The following is a 23651-nucleotide window of genomic DNA, read 5'->3' on the forward strand; positions in this document are numbered from 1 at the left end:
CTTTCAGAAAGTGTGCTTTTGCTGCCACTTTCAAGACCCTAAATTCTCTTCCCATTTTTTCTTCTTGATCTTAGCCACATGTCCTCTCACTAAAAATGGAATTTTTCTTCCTCCCATTTTTCTCTTACTTGTGGATGATTTCCAAGAAAAGGTAAAAGAGCTTTTATATAGCTATGTTCACAGCCAAAGTCCTAATTGCATCATTACGAATACTATATTTATGTTTGTTATTCTTTCTAATTGACAAAATCAAGCATCTTCATTTTTATTTGCAATTACTCCATCATATCACATAAAGAAGTATAAAAAAAATCCTAAGTTCTGAATGTACTTTATGATTTTCCTTTAGCCTCAAGAAAAAACAGCCCCCTAAACACACACACAATAAGAAGCAGTACAAATTATACCTTTGTAAGACAAACAAAATAAAAAAATGCTACAATTCCTATTTCTACTATAAAGGACATAAATAATTTCATTAGACATCATTTTACCAACAAAAAGTTTCAGAAGCATTTATTTCTGACTACTGTCAACAAAAATCTTCAATGTGATAGTTGAGACAGACGTTCACAGCAAACTAATAACACTGTCAGAATTGCCAGAGAATGATTTATAGAGTTCCTATTATTTCATTTTCTCACATATTTTAAAAGGAGATAGCAAAGAGACAAGGTAGAACAACATAAATAACTCATAATAAATATAAATCTTTCCATCTTGCCAACAACATGAATAAGAGAACATATTATACTTGTAAAACTACCTTATTTGGTCTTCCAATCAATGGATTGCTCCCGCATCGTCTATTGATGATGTCACGAATAAGATGCTTTTGTCCATTATATGTTGTTAGAATGCTAATCTTGTCAGCAGGGTAACCAAGTAAGCACATGTACATAAAAAGTGCCACTACGTATTCTGCCTCTCCAAGATTCTGTAATGAAAACATTAATCAGATTGTGTATTTATTTCCCTTTATAGAAAAAACAGTTAACTAGCACAATTTGTTCATTTATCACACCTCAAGAAGTGAACAGTTAATATCTTGGACAAGTGAATACCTCTCATAAAACTGAGCAATAACTTATCCTAAATTAACAACGATAAATAAAAATAGAGTATGTGGTAATTACTTCCCTTTAACATTTGCAATATATTTGCAATACATGGAACAATCATAAAATAAAAGTCACCAACTTAAAGGCTTAATATTTCTGGGACCACAACAATCACAATACAGATCAATAATATCCTGTTACAGTGTATTGCAACTATAGTTATGGAAAGAAATATTAACATAAAGAAGCAAGGTAACTATCTTAGAAGCCAGCAGAAAATCCAGTCTAACATACACATCCAGCAGTACCGTAGTTGGCTCTCAATTTTGACACAATGTTTTTCCTTTTTCCTTCATACTTCTTAGCTTTTTTGTGTGTGTATTATGTTCGTTCTCTTACTAATGGTTGCCACCTCTACGAGACCACTTCAGATGGGAAGAGGATGTGGCCTCAAATTGATCATTCTGGCCTGCTGTGACCTTAGAGGGTCTAGGTAAAGATGGATGGGAAGGAGTTTAAGACCAAGACTTAAATACACTACTTGAGAGTGAGAAAGCATACACAAGGCTGCTTAGTACAGTTCAACAGAGACTAAATTGAAAGTAACAGATGAGAGAAGAAAGTAAAATGAGAACATAAACATAACATGAAAATCAAAAAAGACAAGAAGCTGGATTTCATGTAAAGGAAACAGGAAAATTACAGGAAGACCTTCAGAAAAATCATTTGTATTCTGGTGACACACAGCTTCAGTTAACTCTTCATCTAAATTTTCTCATTCTTTGGAAGACAGGAGCCACATGACTGTGTAAATCTTTCCATTTTCTGTATTGATAACAAACTACATTTATCTAAGCATCAGCTAATATAGATAAAAGAACAAATCTTTTGGTGCATATGCTGCCAGATCTTTTTGTAGAGATTATCTGTACATATTTCTATATGTATGTTTTGCTTTTTAAAAAGCAAAATGGGATACTATAGATATACTTTGCAAGCTGATTTTTTCATTAATATAGCATAAAAATTCTCCCTGTCAGTAAACCAAGTTATAATGTCACCCTTAGTGGCTATTCAATATTATATGGAATAGGTAAAAGTGTAATTAAGGTTGTTTCTCCTTTCAAAAATAATTTGCAATAAAAAAAGATGTGATGAACATTTTAGCATATAAGTCTTTGCAAATTTGTCCATTTTTTAAAGGATAAATTCCTATAAGTGAGAGTATTGCTTTTAATACATACTAACAATATGTTCACCAAATTACTTTCCTACGAGCATTGCATGAATATAGTCTCCCAAACCTAACCCAACAGAGGTGAAAATATATTCCAGTGATTTATACTTGCTACAAATCTATATCTTCTTCCGTGAATTGCATTCTAGTCCTTATTGCATTTTTCTGTTGGGGGGTTGATTCTTTTATAAGTGATTTTAAAGAGTTCTATACACATCCAGACTTCAACCCATTGTTTTTTAAAGGCTGAAAATAAATTCTGCTCTCAATCAAGCAATATTTTTCTTTATGGTTTTGGTAATGAGCTTAAAAAAGACCTTTCTTACCCCAACATTATATATTCATCATTATTTTCTTCTTTTTTAGTATGTTTATATAAGTTTCTTTTCTTTGGTGTATATATCTTTAATCCATCTGAAATGGAAAATTGTGTGTTGTGTGTGAGGTGGAGATCTAACTTTGCTTTATTTAATGGTTTGTCCAAGTGGTTCAGTAATACTGATTTAGGTGGTAATTCAGCCAGGAAAATGCAAAATAAACTTAAAAGTTTCCTATTTTTTCTTACCTGGTAAAAGTAAGGATTAGGCTCAGATTCTCCAACTCCCTGAAAATCTTCAACATTAATGAGCTGGAAGTCATAAAGCAAGCCAGCATTTGCTGTACTAAACTCCGGCAAGAGCTGCACATGGGGTAAGTTTCCTAGATTCTTGTATCGCCAGTTGTAGAGGTTGCACAAGCTTTCAAAGACAAATCCCCCCCAAAACAGGAAATATTAGCATTGTAAATCCCCTTTTAATATATATAAGGGGGTTTCTAAGGGATGGGCTCTTCCTGTTAATTTTCATATTATCCACATTGTGCTCTTTTTAAGAATAATGCTTTTGCAACCTTTGTCTCCCTGTAAGTAACCAAATCAGAAGATTGATGATATTACAAGAAATGATAGCTCCATTACGTTCTCTGAGGTAAATGCTACCTTTATTCCTTAAGTAAAAACATCAGGGAAGAGTCTGCACAGTGAAAAAATTTTTGAGGTAACTATGAGAGGGGACCTGTACATTTCATGAACTAAGAATTAGTGTGTTCTCCTCTTGTTCACCTCTAGCTTTAGATTTCAAAATGATATTAATCGTATATCTTTTGGGGGCATGAAAAAAAGGGAGGTGACAGTGAAAAGAAGCTCTTAGCTGAGAAGTCACTTAAATTAATCTCAATGAATAAAATGAAGGATATAATTTGGTCAATTCACACCCCATGCTGAAGGTAATAAAGGTACTTTCCAATTTGTAGATTTGTATCCAGGCAAGTTCCTGGATAACAGATAAAGAGTCTATACAGAAGATGTTATTGAATACTTGGATCATCGAAATGATGTCCTTAAATAGAAATAATATCCCTACCATCCACCCTCCCTGGCCCCCGTTGCCCTGTCTCCTTTACCTTGCTCTGGCCCTCCCTTGGGCATCGAGGTCCACAGTAGGAACTCCAACTCTGACAAAGCGAGTGAAGAGAGACTGCTCCATGTTTGAATACTTCTGAAAGGCCATGTTCTTAATGACTGGAGGTAACTGGTGATGATCACCAATCATAATCCAACGTTTTAGTCGGCTAAAACCATCCTGAGGATTCTAGAAATAAAAAATGAGGAAATGGCAAAATATTCTAATATATTACCCTGTTAGTCTCCAATTTATTGCACAAGATTCTTGCTATTCACAAGATGGCTTTAACAGCTTATTAATTCTTGCTCTTCCCCAGTTTCACAGAAAAGAATCTGGCAAATTTACAGAGCGACTTGTATGGGTACCACTGCTCTTGGCTGACAGTGTGTGAGGGAGGATGGAGGGATTGAGAGGCAAGCATGGAATTACCGTACTTTAATATGCAGGGTAACCCAAAGAGGTCTGGGAGATTTAGGTCATAATTAGGCAAAGGGTGCACAGAAAGAAACAGATGCCCAAGCCGGGAAATGGAAAGATGTCAAAGTAAATACCTTGTATCACAATTACGCCAAGAGCCAGTTTGCGAACCCCCCAAGGCAGTAGAAATTATACCTTCTTTAATTTCCTACACTAATACTTCAGTTTCCTACTCTGTCTCCTTGTTCCTTGTAACATATTCTGATAAAATACAAGTCCCAAATAACTTGGCTTTATAAAACAATTTTCGGAACCCAATTTATCTATAAATTAGAGTAGCCTCTATTCTTCAATTAGGAATTCCACATTTGGTTTTTTATGCTCCATAGTAAAGACTACTGTAAAATAAGAAAACATTCTTAAACATCATTTATCTAAAAAAATTCAGGCACAAAATAAAGAAAAGCCATGTACCCAGGGATCAAAAACAATTCCAGAAACAACTCTAAATAAAAGAAATGAAAAAGAAGCTCATCTTCCCTCCAAACTGCCTAACAATGTAATTTTCTTGATTAAAATTACTAAGTCTTTTTAAAACTTAGAGATAAACTATGAATTTTTAAATAGTGCTCCCAAACAATACAAACTACTCAATAACCAGCGAATAGATTAAAATAGAATACCAAACATAATGAAGTTAAGGAGAACACATAATCATAGCAATTAGCACCCCCAAACTGGGTAGTTTTCTGATGCTACCCCCCAGAATTCTTAAAACTCTACTTTTTTAAAAATAAATTTATTTTTGGCTGTGTTGGGTCTTCGTTGCTGCATGCGGGCTTTCTCTAGCTGCAGTTGCAGCTGCAGCAAGCAGGGGCTACTCTTCATTGTGGTGTGCGGGCTTCTCATTGCGGTGGCTTCTCTTGTTGCGGAGCACGGGCTCTAGGTGCACAGGCTTCAGTAGTTGTGCCACACGGGCTTAGTTGCTCTGTTGCCTGTGGGATCTTCCCGGACCAGGGCTCGAACCCGTGTCCCCTGCATTGGCAGGTGGATTCTTAACCACTGCGCCACCAGGGAAGCCCAAAACTCTACTTTCTTTGTCTCAATCTCAGTATCTTACCTGTAGAAGAAGAGGTATAAAAGTTTCTATCTCCAGAATCTGAGCAGCCTCTTCCATTAAAATGTTGTCATACTGAGAAAGGGAGAAAAAAGAAAGCTTGTCAAAAAGAGAGCCTGAAAGCCAAACAGCTACCACCAAGACCGTAATAAGCATCCCCAAACCCCTCAAATAATTCAGATCAAAATAACAACAGATTATTCAAACAGGAAGTTCATGATCTTCTTTACCATTATGCTACCGCTTCTCCAATTCAAGTCTTTAACTTTAAGGAAGTGCCCTAAACATACAACTCTACATTAAGGAAGTCTCGTTTATCATTTCTTGGATTGAGATTATCAATTTAGTTATTTTCAGTTCAGTTTTGAAGTTCTATATAAGCAAGAATCAACCTATGATCATATATGAGGTCATTTCCATTGGTACTCTTATCCTAGGTAGTATTTTGCAGTAATTTTTTTCCCTTATGAATCCTACTTGGCACTCAACAATCTCCTTTTGTTCCCCACCCCCGGCATTTAATCCATCACCAAAGCATGTCAATTTTACCTTCAAAACTCCCTCTAGAATCTATTTGTTTTTCTACATTTCTACTACCACCACCACTCTAATCCAAGCTGCTACTCTGACTACTGCCAGCAATCTCTTTACTAGTCCCTCTCCTTCCTGTCTTGCCTCCTCTAAACCACTCATATAACAAGTCATCACATCACGTCACCTGGTTTCTAACCCTTCATTGGTTTCCATCTTTCCTAGGAAAAAAAGACCCTTAATGTGGACTGTAAGAGATGTGTTAACTAGGGCCTGTATTCAAGCTGGCCCCTGCCTTCCTCTCATACTTTACATGTCACCTTCCTCCTTACTCACTAAGCTTCAACTACATTGACCTATTTCATTTTCTCAGAAATGGGAAAACCACTCATGACTCAGGCCCTCTGAACATGCTATTTTCTCTTCACTTTTTGTCTGCTTGGCTCTTTCTCATTTTTAAAGTATCGGCTTAAAACCCACTTTATCCAGGCCTTCTCCGACCTCTCAATCTAAAACGGATTTCACAGTACTCTGTTCCTTTGTCTCATGGCACATCACAATTTATAATTCTATCTGTATATTTATGTACTTGTTTGATGCCTGAATCTTCCCTCTAGCCCAGTTTCCAGGAATGTTAGGCACTGCACATTTGTAAAATAATGAAAAGTCAAGTCTTTCTCCAACCTAAGGAAATTTCATTCTTTCTTTCATGTACCTGCTCTTCGATGTGCCCAATTTTCTTCTAAATTTATTCTCAACAGGTTTTATCTTTTCCCTTCCACTTCTAATTCTGATTGCTACTTATGACAGTAAGATATCCTATTCCTTGTTTTATCGGTAAAATACTTTCTTTGAGACTTTCACCTAGAACAATTAGAGTTCTTTTATTTTCTATTTTCAAAATTTTCTCCCCTTATTTTGTTTTCCAAGGAAGTGGAAGGTAGGGGGAGCATATTTGCTCTTAATACTTAATTAACTCTTTTAAACTAACTGTGTTCATATATCCTCTAATTTCTGTGCTACTCATTTTACCAAAATATGCTTATATTTGTTCAAAACTGGTAGCTGAGCTGGATTTCCACTGTACATGATAAAGTTAAGGTTCAGTTCTGCACTGTTTCTATCGAAACTACCTGAAAGTTTTAGGCATGTGGATGGGTGTCTTCTCTAGCTCTATCTAACGCTAAATTTCCCTATTACAATGATTAATTAGGTCATCCTGGTAGGAATCTAGGAGAAGGGAGAGGTTCAAAAAGCCATGTTTTCTCAGAAGTTCCCACGTGGACTCTGAAGGTGATAGACACAATATGGAAAACAGTGTGGGAACAGCTCAAAGACGACAGCTTAAAGAGCCTCTTTCCTACCCAGCAATCCCACTACTGGGCATATACCCTGAGAAAACCAAAATCCAAAAAGAGTCATGTACCAAAATGTTCATTGCAGCTCTATTTACAATAGCCCGGAGATGGAAACAACCTAAGTGCCCATCATCGGATGAATGGATAAAGAAGATGTGGCACATATATACAATAGAATATTACTCAGCCATAAAAAGAAATGAAATTGAGCTATTTGTAATGAGGTGGATAGACCTAGAGTCTGTCATACAGAGTGAAGTAAGTCAGAAAGAAAAAGACAAATACCGTATGCTAACACATATATATGGAATTTAAGAAGAAAAAAAAATGTCATGAAGAACCCAGGGGTAAGACAGGAATAAAGACACAGACCTACTGGAGAACGGACTTGAGGATATGCGGAGGGGGAAGGGTGAGCTGTGACAGGGCGAGAGAGAGTCATGGACATGTACACGCTAACAAACGTAACGTAGATAGCTAGTGGGAAGCAGCCACATGGCACAGGGATATCGGCTCGGTGCTTTGTGACCACCTGGAGGGGTGGGATAGGGAGGGTGGGAGGGAGGGAGACGCAAGAGGGGAGAGATATGGGAACATATGTATATGTATAACTGATTCACTTTGTTATAAAGCAGAAACTAACACACCATTGTAAAGCAATTATACCCCAATAAAGATGTTAAAAAAAATAAAAGAGCCTCTTTCCTGAGAAATAATTCTGCAAATCTAATGTGATTTAACTTATAAAAACATATCTATAAAAAAATAAAATAAAATAATAAAAATTCTCTGCACCAGATACATTTCATAAGTAACTAACACCCTAGAATATTTACTGAGAAGCTGTCTTTGCTTAAACTTGGATGATTAATGAATAGGTTTTATGGGAATTTACTGTGGCTCTGCTTTGAAAATTAAAAAATTATTTCTAATTAAAAGAAAACATATCTATAGATTCTGTTGAAAAGGAGATTTTAATCACAAAGCAAAATTATGACACAACTATACTGGGTGTTTTAAGGAAGGAAAAGAGTACACAAATGTGCTTGCATGTCTCCTTGGGGACAGCACAGAATCAAAACATATGCCTAATGGAAATTTAACATTCTTTATTGATATAAATGAAAGGACAAAGGAAATACTAGAAGAGTTGAAAGATTAATTAGAGAGTAACAGGGGAGTAGGGGACTGCCTTTTTTTAACGTTAAGTAGAGCTACAAAGTTTTTAAGCTCTTACATCAGATGCATGTGTTAGTTTGATAAAAATAAAACTTCAAAATTAAAAATATAAAAGATGTAAGGGATACTATCAGCACTCATGTTAACTATCTTTAGATGTATATAACACAGTGTAAGAAAATGATCAATGGAAATGTGATAAGCTACAAGTAATGTTTTGTAAAATATGCATGTGAACAAGCTGCCTGAAGGATAAAATGCTCTATTTAGGCTGCATCATTTCCCTGTATTATTAAACTGATATAATTTAATATCAATCCAAAGTATATTTTATGTGTCAGCCCCAAGAAAAAAATATTTAGGTGAAAATTCGAAAAAGGTAAGTTCACACCACTAGGTAAGTTCACACTACCTTTTAATAAATTATCATATTTGTCCTACCTTGCAACTGAGGAAACTTTCATCCAAGATAACAATAATTCTATCACCTTGAATTTATTTAGCACCTATCTTCCAGTGAGCTCATAACATTTAAAAATTGTCAGTTATTTTCATCAACAACAAATGCTTTTGCTAACTTTAAATTCAAACCAGTACACAAACACTATAACTAATGACAGATGAAACAGTTGAGGCAAGTTAAATGATGTGCATTAAAATCAGAGTTTAGTCAGTATCAATAGCAAAGTCACAAAGTGTCTGCAAATTCAAATTTACTGCTCAATTATTACATTCCATTTCAACTGAGTAACAGGCTGTCTTGCCCTTTAGCTCTCCAGTCCTTATCTTAAGATGAAGTCATTTAAATATCTCCTTTGACAGTATAAGTAACTGTATTACACATCCTCACACAGATGGCTTTTTATTTACTGAATGAACAAATAACTGGGAGTGTATGTGTGCTTAAAAGGTAAACAAGTGTACATATTTCTAATAGATGAAAAACGTTGTCACATATTATTTGTATAAAGCTTTTACTTCTGTTTGGAGATTTTTTTTAACATAGTGAAAATAAATTAATGTACCTTAACAAGTATTAGAAGTTAGACAATCATGTGGTTATAATGTTACTTAAAGGACATATGTCTGATAACTAAATTTAGAAAAATTAGATTTAGAGTTTACTAATCATATAAACATGGGAGGTTATCGTCACTTTTAAAAGACACATTTTAAAGTAATTATAAATGCAAACTTCAGTGAGAAGCAGATGTCCAAGGGAAATGGCCTAGGGAAGGGAAGGGAAGGGAAGGGGAGGGGAAGGGAGGGGAGAGGAGGGGAGGGGAGGGGGAGGGGCAGGGGAGGGGAGGGGAGGGGAAGGGAAGAGAACTAACAGCTGCATAGATGAATTAAGGAACTAAAATATAACTCTTTACCTTGAAGCCTAACTTGACTAAATCATGTCGTTTTAAGGCCGCATGAGTACAGGTCATAGCAATGATTTTGGCTTCTTTCACCAAAAGGTATTTAGATCTGTCTAGTCCACTTCGAAGCAGTTCGGAGGCTCTAAACTCCTATGGAAGTGGGGGAACAATGAGATATTATTTTAGGAAAATAAACAGCTCATGCATATATTCATACAATCCAATTTATGAGACAATATGAGAAATTAGTATAAATATCTCATAAACTAAGCCTAAAGAATCGTAATTCTGTCCATAATTAATAAGGTACTAATTGAGTTCAAATAATAACTGACAGTCAAGCTACAATTTGGACTGTTTTTTTTTGGTATAAGATAAAATATTTACAGTATCAACAAAAATACTGAATAAAATATCCATCACCATTGTGTCTATATTACTCAAGGTCTCTCCAGGAAAACAGAAACTACTTCAAGCATTCATAACAAAGGGAATTTATTGCAGGGAGCTCGTTATACAGGTGATGGAGGAGCAGAAAAGCCAACCAGGGAATGGCGAAGTAAGCCAGAGACTGGCAACAGCAGGAAATTATGACCATTCCTAGGCTAGGAAGGATAATGAGGAGGAGGTGCTATCAGAGCCCAGAAACTGGGGTACCAGAATAAGCTGGAACTGCGGTGGGCCAGGCCAGCAGAAACTGGAGCCATGGAAGAGACGAAACCTCAGGCCGAGAGAGCTGGTGCAGAAATATCCTGGCTTCTCTCTTTATTCTATTTTTGCCACATTTCTCATTGGCTAAACCCAGACAAAAGTCAGCTGACATGAGAGGCTGGGAAATTAAAACTCCAAGGACCAGTCTCAGCCCTGACCATGGCAGAAGATCCCCATAGAGGAGAGGAGGGGAATGGACAGCAGATGGACGTGAGGAGCAAACAAGCCGGTGCAGAGCACCTAAGATCAAGTTTTATCACATCGGAACATTATATCATACTTACTTCAGACTTTTAAACTTTTTTTTTTGTTTTTTAAAAAATAATTAAAGCATCACAGGTACAGGTGGAGGTATCCTGTATATATCCTTCTTCACACTCTCTCCCCAGGCAGCTACTAGAAATTATATGTTTTTATCCTTTTACATTCTATTTATGTAATCATAAATATACTATAATACTGTTTTGCAGGTTTTAAAATCATTATCATACTACATATGTATATACATTATTTATTTATTATTCTGTACCTACCATCCATCCATCTCTAGCCACCTAACTCACACAATACATCAGTGTTTACTGAACATCTATTACGTGCCAGATATTGTTGTAGGAAGTAGGGATAAAATCATATCTAAAAGGTACAAAGACTTTAAAAAAGACACAGTCTTTGCCCTTTTTATCTGAAGTAATCCTAAATGTTCTTACTGAGGAATCTGAGCCTGAATGCGATCCTTCTACAGCATTGCTGTAGTCTTCCAATGATGTTTCCAATAAGGAATGAGAAAATATGAAGCATCCCAGGGCTCCCTGGGTTCCAAATATATTCTTCTCTGTCCCCTTTATATAGTGGTGATTCTTATTTCACCTTAATAATCAGGAACAGTCATCCTGGCTAACATAGCAACCTCATTTTTTGTTTACAGATCAAAGGCATAAAGAACTTAGAATGGCCAAATTCCAAATCAAAGAACCACTGTTAAATCTCCTAATGAAAGCATTCCTTTCTTAAATACTAAGACTTTCACACCAGAAAAATGGGGATTCAATTCATATCTTAATTTTTACTTATTTCTTCAACTAGAAAAATAAATGCTTCCAATAATCTCACTTAAAAGTAATAATCTGGTTTGCTAGATTTGAATATTCCACTTACTACATTTTAAAAAAAACAACAAACTAAGCTTAAAACCTTTAAAGGAAAGTTAAAAGAACTTGAGAACCCTTACCTCAAGCTGAGTAAAGATTTTCTTAATATGCCTGAAACATCCTTCAGCAATTTCCATGTCTTCTTCATAAGATCGGCCTTTAAAAATGGGTTGAGGGGCATTTGCAAAGTACTCATGAAAAGGGAAGAAAGTGGAGACTTCAGTAACATCTGGCAACGTGTTACCTTTATTTTTCACTTTGCTGATATACTCTTCCCAACGAGACATTACCTGTAAGAAAAAAAGAGACTTGAGGTTAAATTTGCCAGCTCTTATGTTTTAAATAATAAAATAAAAAACCAATTGAGTGAAAATAAGATTTGGTAGGTAAAAGAAAAGGAAAAGAAAAGCAACCTTTGACCCAACAGGACTATTGCTTATCCAAGTCACTGACAGACTGCCCTTCTTTTATAAAAGTAACCTTTAAGACAGTAGGAAAAAAACCTCTTTGATAAAAAATGTACGGATGGGATGCGAAAGAATCTCAGGATCATCTCATGGGACTTTATCTCAGACATTTCAGATTTTCTATGCATATTCAAAACAATTTATGATTGATGATCCAAAAAAAAAAAACCAAACCTCTCTGGACAAAGAAATTCCTCATTTTTTCACTATCTCAGTTTCTCTCCATATATGGTTAAGTTCAGCTCTAGTAGCTTTTTAATCAATTTAGCACTTGTCAAACCTTCTCCTAGACCTTCATAATTTTTCCAATTCTCTTTAGTATACTTATAAAGAACTTCTGGTTAAGCTGCGTATATATATATATATATATATATATATATATATATATATATATATATATATATATATATATATATATATATATTTGAAAAGTCATTTTATGACTTTTGTGACATAAGTAGTTCAATTAGCTCCTGCTATAAATGTTAACTATGGCTCTACTCAGTTCCTACTTAATCTCCATTTTTGTAATTCTCTCAATTTTTCTGTTATAATTTCAGTGTTTCTCAAAGTGTGGTCCTTAGGCAGAATATCTGAAAAGCTAAATAAAAATGTAGATACCCGGTGCCACACCTTACTAAAACAAAGTCTCTGGGGACAGAGCTTGAGAATTCCCTTTTTAAACAACTTTCCCAATGTGATTATTGTGTGTTCAAAACTGTGAGGCCTTCTGAGGCCTCAAGTTCATATTTCTCAAATTTATTACTTAAGGTTCTATAATTTATATATTATTTCTATTACTTTTAAAACTAGTTTTCACTGAGATCCTAGTGATTTTTATTTTGTGACAAACATGCATTTAAGCATGATCTTTACTCCATTATTCAAAGTTCTCAACAGTCTGAGTCTAAGGCAGACAACTTTGCAAGATCATGCATATGTCCTGTGTTTCACAAGGAACCATGAAATCAGCTCATTCTGAACGGACTCAACTGGTTTACCTGCTTATAATGAGCACAAACTCTTTTTTCATATATATTTTACAATTTCAGTGTTATGATTTATATCTAAAATATACAAATACCATTAGAACAAAGAGAACAAATACAGTTATACAAAAATCTTCATTATTTATGTTTAATCCATTTAAAATTATTAGTAAACCAGTTGACTTTTAAAGTTTATTTTTATTTATTTTATTTGGCTTTACATTTCTCATTAATTTTCACACCCCCAAACAAAAGCAAAAACATGCCTCTAAATTGAAGTCAAAGAATTTTTAACTTAAACTCCTACTTTGAAATTAATTCTAAAACAAAATGTACTTCTAGAAATTTAAAAAGGAAGTATGTTTTTCTTCATTACTTGATTAATATGCATAGCAAAAGCAAGTTAAAGAACTGTATTTGTTACCACTGGGTAGCTAGACTGTTTGGTTATAGTTCTATAGTAATGGAAAAAAATGAAAAAAAAAAAAAAAGAGAGAGAGAGAGACTAGAAACTTTGTCAATAGCAAGAAAAAAATGTAATATATATTTATAAAGTAGCAACATTGGCCTTTCACTGAATGAGTCATCAAGCAAAGTTATTTAGCAAAGAAAAGTGAAGGGAATAGGAAATACAAACATTTAACACTCACAAATATAGCTTTGGCAATAGCATATATTTTAATCTACTCAATAAAAAAGTAAGCTTTCAAGAAAGGATCTCCAGAACCCATCCCAGTTTCCAACTGAAGACCATATTACGATAAAGTGTGATTTTAAAACCCTTAATCTCTTACCTGATATAAGAAGAAATAGCCTGCAGTTTCACAAGTATATGAAGCATCTCCTGGAACCCCTAGACTCTTCTGCAATCGTTTGACTTCTTCTAAAAGTTCTATTCTTCGAGCTAGGACATAATTAACTCTTCCATACCTAAAAATTTCAATTAAGCAAAAAGGCAAAATTACATAATGAAGAGACTTGCAAGGAAACTGTCAGCAAAATATTGAAGAAAATCATAATAGAAACGATAAATGGCCAAAGAGAAAAAAACAACGGTAGAAAACATAAGTTTATATTTACTATAAGTAACAGTTCTTGAGTTATTTTATACTAAAGCTACTTAAAATGTACCCTATGGATCAGGGCTGATCTGCAAATGTGTTAGTGGTCTGTGAGACAGGAAAATCAACTACATTACTAAACACACCTCTAGTTTGGCTTTTTCTTTTTTCTTCATAAAAAGACCTTCACAAAAAAGGAAACAATACAGTGCATTCAGGTGCTAGTTCATCTCATAACAGACCAGAATACAGTTTACAGATTAGCTACTCTTAATAGCACTATCATAAAAGTAGATTAGCTCTAAAGGTTTTGAAAAGTAATTTTAAAATTTATTTGATCATTCTTTGGCATAGAGCATGGAGCTTGGCATCTGGACCAAGTATGTTCATAAATGTTTGCTGAATGAGTAAGAAAACTAAAATTTGGAGAGTACCCGGCCCAGAGATAGGTAGTTAAGAAAAAAAGTGGAACCAGAATTGGATCCCAAAGCCTATGTATACTCTTTCCACCATAAAAAGTGCCTCCTTCAATCCTTTAACACTAATTAAAAAAAAAAAAAGCAACATACAATGGAATTCTATGTAATATTTGCTCAATTATTCTGTAAATCTAAAACTATACTAAAAAAACGTCTACTAATTAATTTTAAAAGCAAGGTACAGGAACACCTCATTTTATCGTGCTTCACTTTATTGCACTTTGCAGATACTGCATTTTTTACAAATTGAAGGTTTGTGGTAACCCTGCATTGAGCAAGTCTATCAGTGCTGTTTTTTTCCAACAGCATTTGCTAACTTCATGTCTCTGTGTCACATTTTGGAAATTCTTGAACTATTTCAAACATTTTCATTATTATTACATTTGCTATCTGTGATATGTAATCTTTGATATTACTATTGTCATTGTTTTGGGGTGCCACAAACCATGACCATGCAAGATGGCAAACTTAACCGATAAATGTTGTGTGTGTGTTCTGATGTGCTCCATCAATTGGCCATTCCCCCGTCTTTCTCCCTCTCCTCAGGCCTCCTTATTCCCTGAGACACAACAATATTGAAGTTAAGACCAATTAATAACCCTACAATGGCCTCTCAGTGTTCAGTTGCATGTCTCACTTCAAATCAAAAGCTAGAAATGATTAAGGTTAGGGAGGAAGGCATGTTGAAAGCTGAGACAGGCCAAAAGCTAGGTCTCTTGCACCAAACAGTTAGTGAAATTGTGAACGCACAGGAAAAGTTCTTGAAGGGAATTAAAAGTGCTATTCCAGGGACTTCCCTGGTGGCGCAGTGGTTAAAACTCCGCCTGCCAATGCAGGGGACGCACGTTTGATCCCTGGTCCGGGAAGATCCTACGTGCCGTGGAGCAACCAAGCCTGTGCACTACAACTACTGAGCCTGTGCTCTAGGGCCCATGAGCCACAACTACTGAGCCCGTGTGCCACAACTACTGAAGCCCGTGCACCTAGAGCCCATGCTCCACAATAAGAGAAGCCACCACAATGAGAAGCCCGCGCACCACAATGAAGAGTAGCCCCCGCTCACCGCAACTAGAGAAAGCCCACGCACAGCAACAAAGACCCAACACAGCCAAAAATAAATAAATAAATAAATTTTAAAAAAAGTACTACTCCAGTGAACACGCGAATGATAAGAAAGTAAAACAGCCTTATTGTTGATATGAAAAAAGCTTTAGTGGTTTGGACAGAAGATCAAACTAGCCACAACATTCTCTTAAGCCAAAGCCTAATCCAGACAAAGCAAGGCCATAACTCACTATCTTTAATACTAGTAAGGTTGACATAGGTGAGGGAGCAGCAGCAGAAGAGTTTCAATCTAGCCAAGGCTGGTTCATGAGGTTTTAGGAAAGAAGCTGCCTCCAAAACGTAAAAGTGCAGCGTGAAGCAGCAAGTGCTGATGTAGATGCTGCAGCAAGTTATACAAAAGATCTAGCTGTGATAACGAAGGTGGCTACACTAAACAACAGATTTTCAGTGTGGAAAAAATACAGCTTTCTATTGGAAGAAGATGCCATCTAGGACTTCCATAGCTAGAGAGGAGAAGTCAGTGCCCATCTTCAAAGGTTCAAAGGACAGGCTGACTCTCTTGTTAGGGGCTAATGCTGCTGGTGACTCTAAGTTGAAGCCAATGCTCATTCACCATTCCAGAAATCCTAGGGCCCTTAAGACTTATGCTAAGTCTACTCTGCTTGCGCTCTGTTAATGGAACAAAGCCTGGATGACAGCACATCTGTTTACAACATGGTTTACTGAATATTTTAAGCCCACTGTTTGCACCTCCTGCTCAGGAAAAAGATTCCTTTCAAAATATTACTGCTCATCGACAATGCACCTGGTACCCAAGAACTCTGAAGGAGATGTATAATGAGATTCATGTTGTTTTCAGGCCTGCTAACACAACATCTGTTCTGCAGCCCATGCATCAAGGAGTCATTCGACTTTCAAGTCTTATTATTTAAGAAATACATTTTGTAAGACTATAGCTGCCATAGACAGTGATTCCTCTGATGGTTCTGGGCAAAGTAAACTGAAAACCTTCTGGAAAGGATTCACCATTTTAGATGCCATTAAGGTCATTCATGATTCACTGGAAGAGGTCAAAATATCAAAATTAACAGGAGTTTGGAAGAAGTTGATCCTAACCCTCCTGGATGACTTTCATGGGATTAAGACTTCAGTGGAGGAAAAAAAACTGTAGTTGTGATAGAAGTAGCAAGAGAACCAGAATCAAAAGTAGAACCTGAAGATCGGACTGAATTGCCTCAATCTCAAGATAACACTTTAACAGATGAGGAGTTGCCTCTTATGGGAGAGCAAAGAAAGAAGTTTCTTGAGATGGAATCTATTCCTGGTGAAGGTGACATGAAGACTGTTGAAATAACCACAAAGGATTCAGAATATTACATAAATTTAGTTGACAAAGTAGCAGCAGAGTTTGGTAGGATTGACTCTAATTTTGAAAGACGTTCTATCTACCAAGCAGCATTGCCTGCTACAGAGAAATCAAGATTCAATCCACATGGCAAACTTCATTGCTGTCTCATTTTAGTAAGCTGCCATAGCGCCCCCCCCCCCCCCCCGCCTACCTTCAGCAGCCACCACCCTGATCAGTCAGCAGCTATCAACGTTGAGGCAAGACCCTCACCAGCAAAGATTACAGCCTGTTGAAGGCTCAGATGATGCCTAGCATTTTTTAGTAGTAAAGTATTTTTTAACTAAGGCATGTACATGGTTTTTCTAGACATAATGCTATTGCATGCTTAGTAGACTATAGTATAGTGTAAACAATACTTTTATATGCCCTGGGAAGCCAAAAAATCCATGTGACTCGCTTTATTGTGATATGCACTTGATTATGATGGTCTGGAACTGAATCTGCAAAGTCTCTGCGGTATGCCTGTACACAATTATAAACAATAGCATAGTTACAGATGATTACTGAAAAAGAGACTAATAAAAACTTGTTTGGGAGAAGTAGCATTATGAGTGATCACTCCCTCTCCGCTATCTTACTAGATACGAAAATTTTTGTTTAGGGAAAGTGATATTAATTTTATTGTGAAACAATAGTCACTATTTTTCTTTTTAATTATGACAAAGAGAGAAATATGAAATAAATGAACAAACAAGCACACACATTATTAACAAGATCTGGAGCTTGACTTTCCCATCAGAAAGCAAAAAGTACGTTTTTCCTGAGAAACATGGTAGCACCTGAAATCATTTTTAAAATTCTGCTGCTTTTCTATTATAATATCTTTAAACACCAGGAACTGAACTGTACCACACTTATAATTACACTATTTAGCATACCATGAGCACCCATACATTCGATGAATTATGGATTGGTAGATTTTAGAGTTGAGCCCACTTGTGTAAGTTAGGTTTAATAATAAGAAACACCCATGGGAAGAACTCAGGGAAGCATTACAAGCTGATCCAAAATTAAGAATCTACAGCCCTAAATAAATTAATGTGTGTTGATCTTGCCCTCTGACTTTTCAGAAGCTAAAATATTTTGGGAGGGGGACCTTCAAGATGGCAGAGGAGTAAGACGTGGACATCACCTTCCTCCCCACAAATACTTCAAAAATACATCTACAGGTGGAACAACTCCTACAGAACTGGTGAACGCTGGCAGACCTCAGACCTCCCAAAAGGCAATAAACTCCCCACATACCTGGGTAGGCCAAAAGAAAAAAGGAAAAACAGAGACAAAAGAATACGGAAGGGACCTGCACCAGTGGGAGGGAGCTGTGGAGGAGGAAAAGTTTCCACACACTAGGAAGCCCCTTCGCGGGCGGAGACTGCGGGTGGCGGAGGGGGGAAGCTTCGGAGCTGCGGAGGAGAGCGCAGCAACAGGGGTGCGGAGGGCAAAGCGGAGAGATTCCCACACAGAGGATTGGTGCCGACCGGCACTCACCAGCCCGAGAGGCTTGTCTGCTCACCCACCGAGGCAGGTGGGGGCTGGGAGCTGAGGCTCGGGCTTCAGTCGGATCCCAGGGAGACGACTGGGGTTGGCTGCGTGAACATAGCCTGAAGGGGGCTAGTGCACCACATCCGGGAGGGAGTCCGGGAAAAAGTCTGGAGCTGCCTAAATGGCAAGAGGTAGTCCGCCTGCTGATGCAGGGGATGTGGGTTCGTGCCCCAGTCCGGGAGGACCCCACATGCTGCAGAGCGGCTGGGCCCGTGAGCCATGGCCACTGCGCCTGTGTGTGCTGAGCCTGTGCTCTGCAACGGAAGGGGCCGCAACAGTGAGAGGCCCGCGTACAGCAAAAAAAAAAAAAAAAAAAAAAAAAGGCAAGGGTGCGAGAGAAGAGGGAATTCAGAGCACCACCTAAACGAGCTCCAGAAACGGGCACGATCCACGGCTAACAGCGCGGACCCCAGAGATGGGCATGAGACGCTAAGGCTGCTCCTGCAGCCACCAAGAAGCCTGTGTGCAAACACAGGTCACTGTCCACACCCGCCTCCCCTTCCCAACCCCTGGGAGCCTGTGCAGCCCACCACTGCCAGGGTCCCGTGATCCAGGGACAACTTCCCTGGGAGACCACATGGCGCACCCAGGCTGTTGCAACATCACGCCAGCCTCTGCCACCTCAGGCTCACCCCACATTCCAATTGTAACTAGCACACCTCTCCCTCCCCCTGGCCTGAATAAGCAAGAGCCCCCTAATCAGCCACTGCTTTAACCCCCTCCTGTCTGGGTGGGGAACAGATGCCAGAGGGCAACCTACATGCTGAGGTGGGCCAAAATTAAAGCTGAACCCCAAGAGCTGTGCAAACAAAGAGAAAGGGAAACTTCTCCGTGAAGCCTCAGGAGCAGCAGATTAAATCCCCACAATCAACTTGATGTACCCTGCCTCTCCGGAATACCTGAATAGACAACGAATCATCCCAAAATTGTGGCGGTGGACTTTGGGAGCAACTGTAGACTTGGGGTTTGCTGTCTGCGACTGATTTGTTTCTGATTTTTATGTTTATCTTAGTTTAGTGTTTAGTGCTTGTTATCATTAGTGGATTTGTTTCCTGGTTTGGTTGCTCTCTTTTTTATTTTTATTATTTTCTTTATTTTAATAACTTAAAAAAATATACATGTATATATATTTTTTTCTTTCCTTCTTTCTTTCTTTTTTTCTCCCTTTTATTCTGAGCCATGTGGCTGACAGGGTCTTGGTGCTCCAGCCTGGTGTCAGGCCTGAGCCTCTGAGGTGGGAGAGCTGAGATCAGGACATTGGACCACCAGAGGCCTCCCAGTGATATCAATCGGCAAGAGTTCTCCCACAGATCTCCATCTCAATGCTAAGACCGAGCTCCACCCAACAGCCAGCTAACTCCAGTGCTGGATGCCCCATACCAAACAACTAGCAAGACAGGAACACAACCCCACCCATTAGCAGAAAGGCTGCCTAAAATCATACTAAGTTCACAGAGACCCCAAAACACAACAAATGGACAAGGCCCTGCCCTCCAGAAAGACAAAATCCAGCGCCACCCACCAGACCATAGGCACCAGACCCCTCCACAAGCCACTGAACCAACCTCAGCCACTAGGGGCAGACACCAGAACAACAGGAACTATGAACCTGCAGCCTGCGAAAAGGAGACCCCAAACGCAGTAAGATAAACAGAATGAGAAGACAGAGAAATATGCAGCAGATGCAGGAGCAAGGTAAAAACCCATCAGACCAAATAAATGAAGTGGTAATAGGCAGTCTACCTGAAAAAGAATTCAGAGTAATGACAGTAAAGATGATCCCAAATCTTGGTACAGAATGGAGAAAATACAAGAAATGTTTAACAAGCACCTAGAAAAACTAAAGAGCAAACAAACAATAATGAACAGCACAATAAATAAAATTTAAAATTCTCTAGAAGGACTCCATAGCAGAATAACAGGCAGAAGAAGGGATAAGTGACCTGGAAGATAAAATAATGGAAAAAACTACCACAGAGCAGAATAAAGAAGAAAGAATGAAAAGAATTGAGGACAGTCTCAGAGACCGCTGGGACAACATTAAAAGCAACAACATTAGAATTATATGCGTCCCAGAAGAAGAAGACGAAAAGAAAGGGCCTGAGAAAATATTTGAAGAGATTATAGTTGAAAATTTCCCTAACATGGGAAAGGAAAGAGTCAATCAAGTCCAGGAAGCATAGAGAGTCCCATACAGGATAAATCCCAGGGGAAACATGCCAAGACACATATTAATCAAACTATCAAAAAATAAATACAAAGAAGAAAATATTAAAAGCAGCAAGGGAAAAGCAACAAATAACATACAAGGGAATCCCCATAAAGGTTAACAGCTGATCTTTCAGCAGAAACTCTGCAAGCCAGAAGGGACTGGCAGGACATGTTCAAAGTGATGAAAGGGAAAACCTACAACCAAGATTACTCTACCCAGCAAGGATCTCATTCAGATTCAATGGAGAAATTAAAACTTTTACAGACAAGCAAAAGCCAAGAGAATTCAGCACTGCCAAACTAGCCTTACAACAAACACTAAAGGAACTTCTCTAGGCAGGAAACACAAGAGAAGGAAAAGACCTACAAAAACAAACCCAAAACAATTAAGAAAATGGTAATAGGAACATACATATCAGTAATTACCTTAAATGTAAATGGATTAAATGCTCCAACCAAAAGACACAGACTGGCTGAATGGATACAAAAACAAGACCCGTATATATGCTGTTTACAAGAGACCCACTTCAGACATAGGGACACAAACAGACTGAAAGTGAGGGGATGGAAAAAGATATTCCATGCAAATGGAAATCAAAAGAAAGCTGGAGTAGCAATTCTTGTATCAGAAAATATAGACTTTAAAGACTATTGCAAGAGACAAAGAAGGACACGACATAATGATCAAGGGATCAATCCAAGAAGATAACAATTGTAAATATTTATGCGCCCAACATAGGAGCTCCTCAATACATAAGGCAAATGTTTACAGCCATTAAAGGGGAAATTGACACTAACACAATAAAAGTAGAGGACTTTAACACCCCACTTTCACCAGTGCACAGATCATCCAAAATGAAAATAAATAAGGAAACACAAGGTTTAAAGGACATATTAAAAAGGATGGACTTAATTGATATTCATAGGACATTCCATCCAAAAACAACAGAATACACTTTCTTCTCAAATGTTTATGGAACATTCTCCAGGATAGACCATATCTTGTGTCACAAATCAAGCCTTGGTAAATTTAAGAAAACTGAGATCGTATCAAGTATCTTTTCCGACCACAAAGCTATGAGACCAGATATCAATTACAGGAAAAAAACTGTAAAAACTACAAACACATAGAGGCTAAACAATACACTACTAAATAACCAGGAGATCACTGAAGAAAACGAAGTGGAAACCAAAAAATAACTAGAAACAAATGACAATGAAAACATGACGACCCAAAGCCTGTGGGATGCAGCAAAAGCAGTTTTAAGAGGGAAGTTTATAGCAATACAATCCTACCTCAAGAAACAAGAAACATCTAAAGCAATTACACCTAAAGCAATTAGAGAAAGAACAAAAAACCCCCAAAGTTAGCAGAATGAAAGAAATCATAAAGATCAGATCAGAAGTAAATGAAAGAGAAATGAAGGAAACAATAGCAAAGATCAATAAAACTAAAAGCTAGTTCTTTGGGAAGATTAAACAAAATTAATAAACCATTAGCCAGACTCATCAAGAAAAAAAGACTCAAATGAACAGACTCAAATCAACAGAATTGAGTCTGGCTAATGATTTGAAGACTCAAATCAACAGAATTAGAAATGAAAAAGGAGAAGCAACAAGTGATACTGCAGAAGTATAAAGGATCATGAGAGATTACTACAAGCCACTATATGCCAGTAAAACCTGGAAGAAATGGACAAATTCTTAGAAAAGCACAACCTTCCGAGACTGAATCAGGAAGAAATAGAAAATATAAACAGACCAATCACCAGCACTGAAATTGAAACTCTGATTAAAAATCTTCCAACAAACAAAAGCCCAGGACCAGATGGTTTCACAGGCGAATTCTATCAAACATTTAGAGAAGAGCTAACAACTATCCTTCTCAAAATCTTCCAAAATATACCAGAGGGAGGAACACTCCAAATGTCATTCTATGAGGCCACCATCACCCTGATACCAAATCCAGACAAAGATTTCACAAAAAAAGAAAACTACAGGCCAGTATCATTGATGAACATAGATGCAAAAGTCCTCAACAAAATACTAGCAAACAGAATCCAAAAGCACAGTAAAAGGATCATACAGCATGATCAAGTGGGGTTTACCCCAGGAATGCAAGGATTCTTCAATATACACAAATCAATCAATGTGATACACCATATTAACAAATTGAAGGATAAAAACCATATGATAATCTCAGTAGATGCAGAAAAGGCTTTTGACAAAATTCAACACCCATTTATGATAAAAACTCTCCAGAAAGGAGGCAGAGAGGGAACCTACCTTAACCTAATAAAGTCCATATATGACTAACCCACAGCCAACATCATTCTCAATGGTGAAAAACTGAAACCATTTCCACTAAGATCAGGACAAAGACAAGGTTGCCCACTCTCACCACTATTATTTAACATAGTTTTGGAAGTTTTAGCCATAGAAATCAGAGAAGAAAAAGAAATAAAAGGAATCCAAATTGGAAAAGAAGAAGTAAAACTGTCACTGTTTGCAGGTGACATGATACTATACGTAGAGAATTGTAAAGATGCTACCAGAAAACTACTAGAGCTAATCAATGAATTTGGTACAGTAGCAGGATACAAAATTAATGCAGAGATCTCTTGCTTCTTACACACTAAAGATGAATAATCTGAAAGAGAAATTAAGGAAACAATTCCATTTACCATTGCAACAAAAAGAATAAAATACCTAGGAATAAACCAACCTAAGGAGACAAAAGACCTGCATGCAGAAAACTATAAGACACTGATGAGAGAAATTAAAGATGATAAAAACAGATGGAGAGATATACCATGTTCTTGGGTTGGAAGAACCAACACTGTGCAAATGACTATACTACT

General features: G+C 37.3%; 1 protein-coding gene across 1 annotated transcript in view; it reads right to left on the reverse strand.

Annotated features, from left to right (window-relative positions):
* AQR (aquarius intron-binding spliceosomal factor) overlaps positions 1–23651 on the reverse strand; it is a 107872-nt gene that overhangs the window by 18495 nt on the left and 65726 nt on the right. The window contains exons 25-31 of the mRNA XM_060004951.1: positions 13819–13954; positions 11649–11858; positions 9719–9856; positions 5278–5349; positions 3739–3926; positions 2864–3035; positions 767–937 (exon numbers count right to left, since the gene is read on the reverse strand). Of these exons, the coding sequence (XP_059860934.1) occupies positions 767–937; positions 2864–3035; positions 3739–3926; positions 5278–5349; positions 9719–9856; positions 11649–11858; positions 13819–13954 (1087 nt within the window). The remainder of the gene's footprint in view (positions 1–766; positions 938–2863; positions 3036–3738; positions 3927–5277; positions 5350–9718; positions 9857–11648; positions 11859–13818; positions 13955–23651) is intronic.

Source organism: Delphinus delphis, chromosome 2 (assembly GCF_949987515.2).
Source record: "Delphinus delphis chromosome 2, mDelDel1.2, whole genome shotgun sequence".
NCBI classification, from domain to species: Eukaryota; Metazoa; Chordata; class Mammalia; order Artiodactyla; family Delphinidae; genus Delphinus; species Delphinus delphis.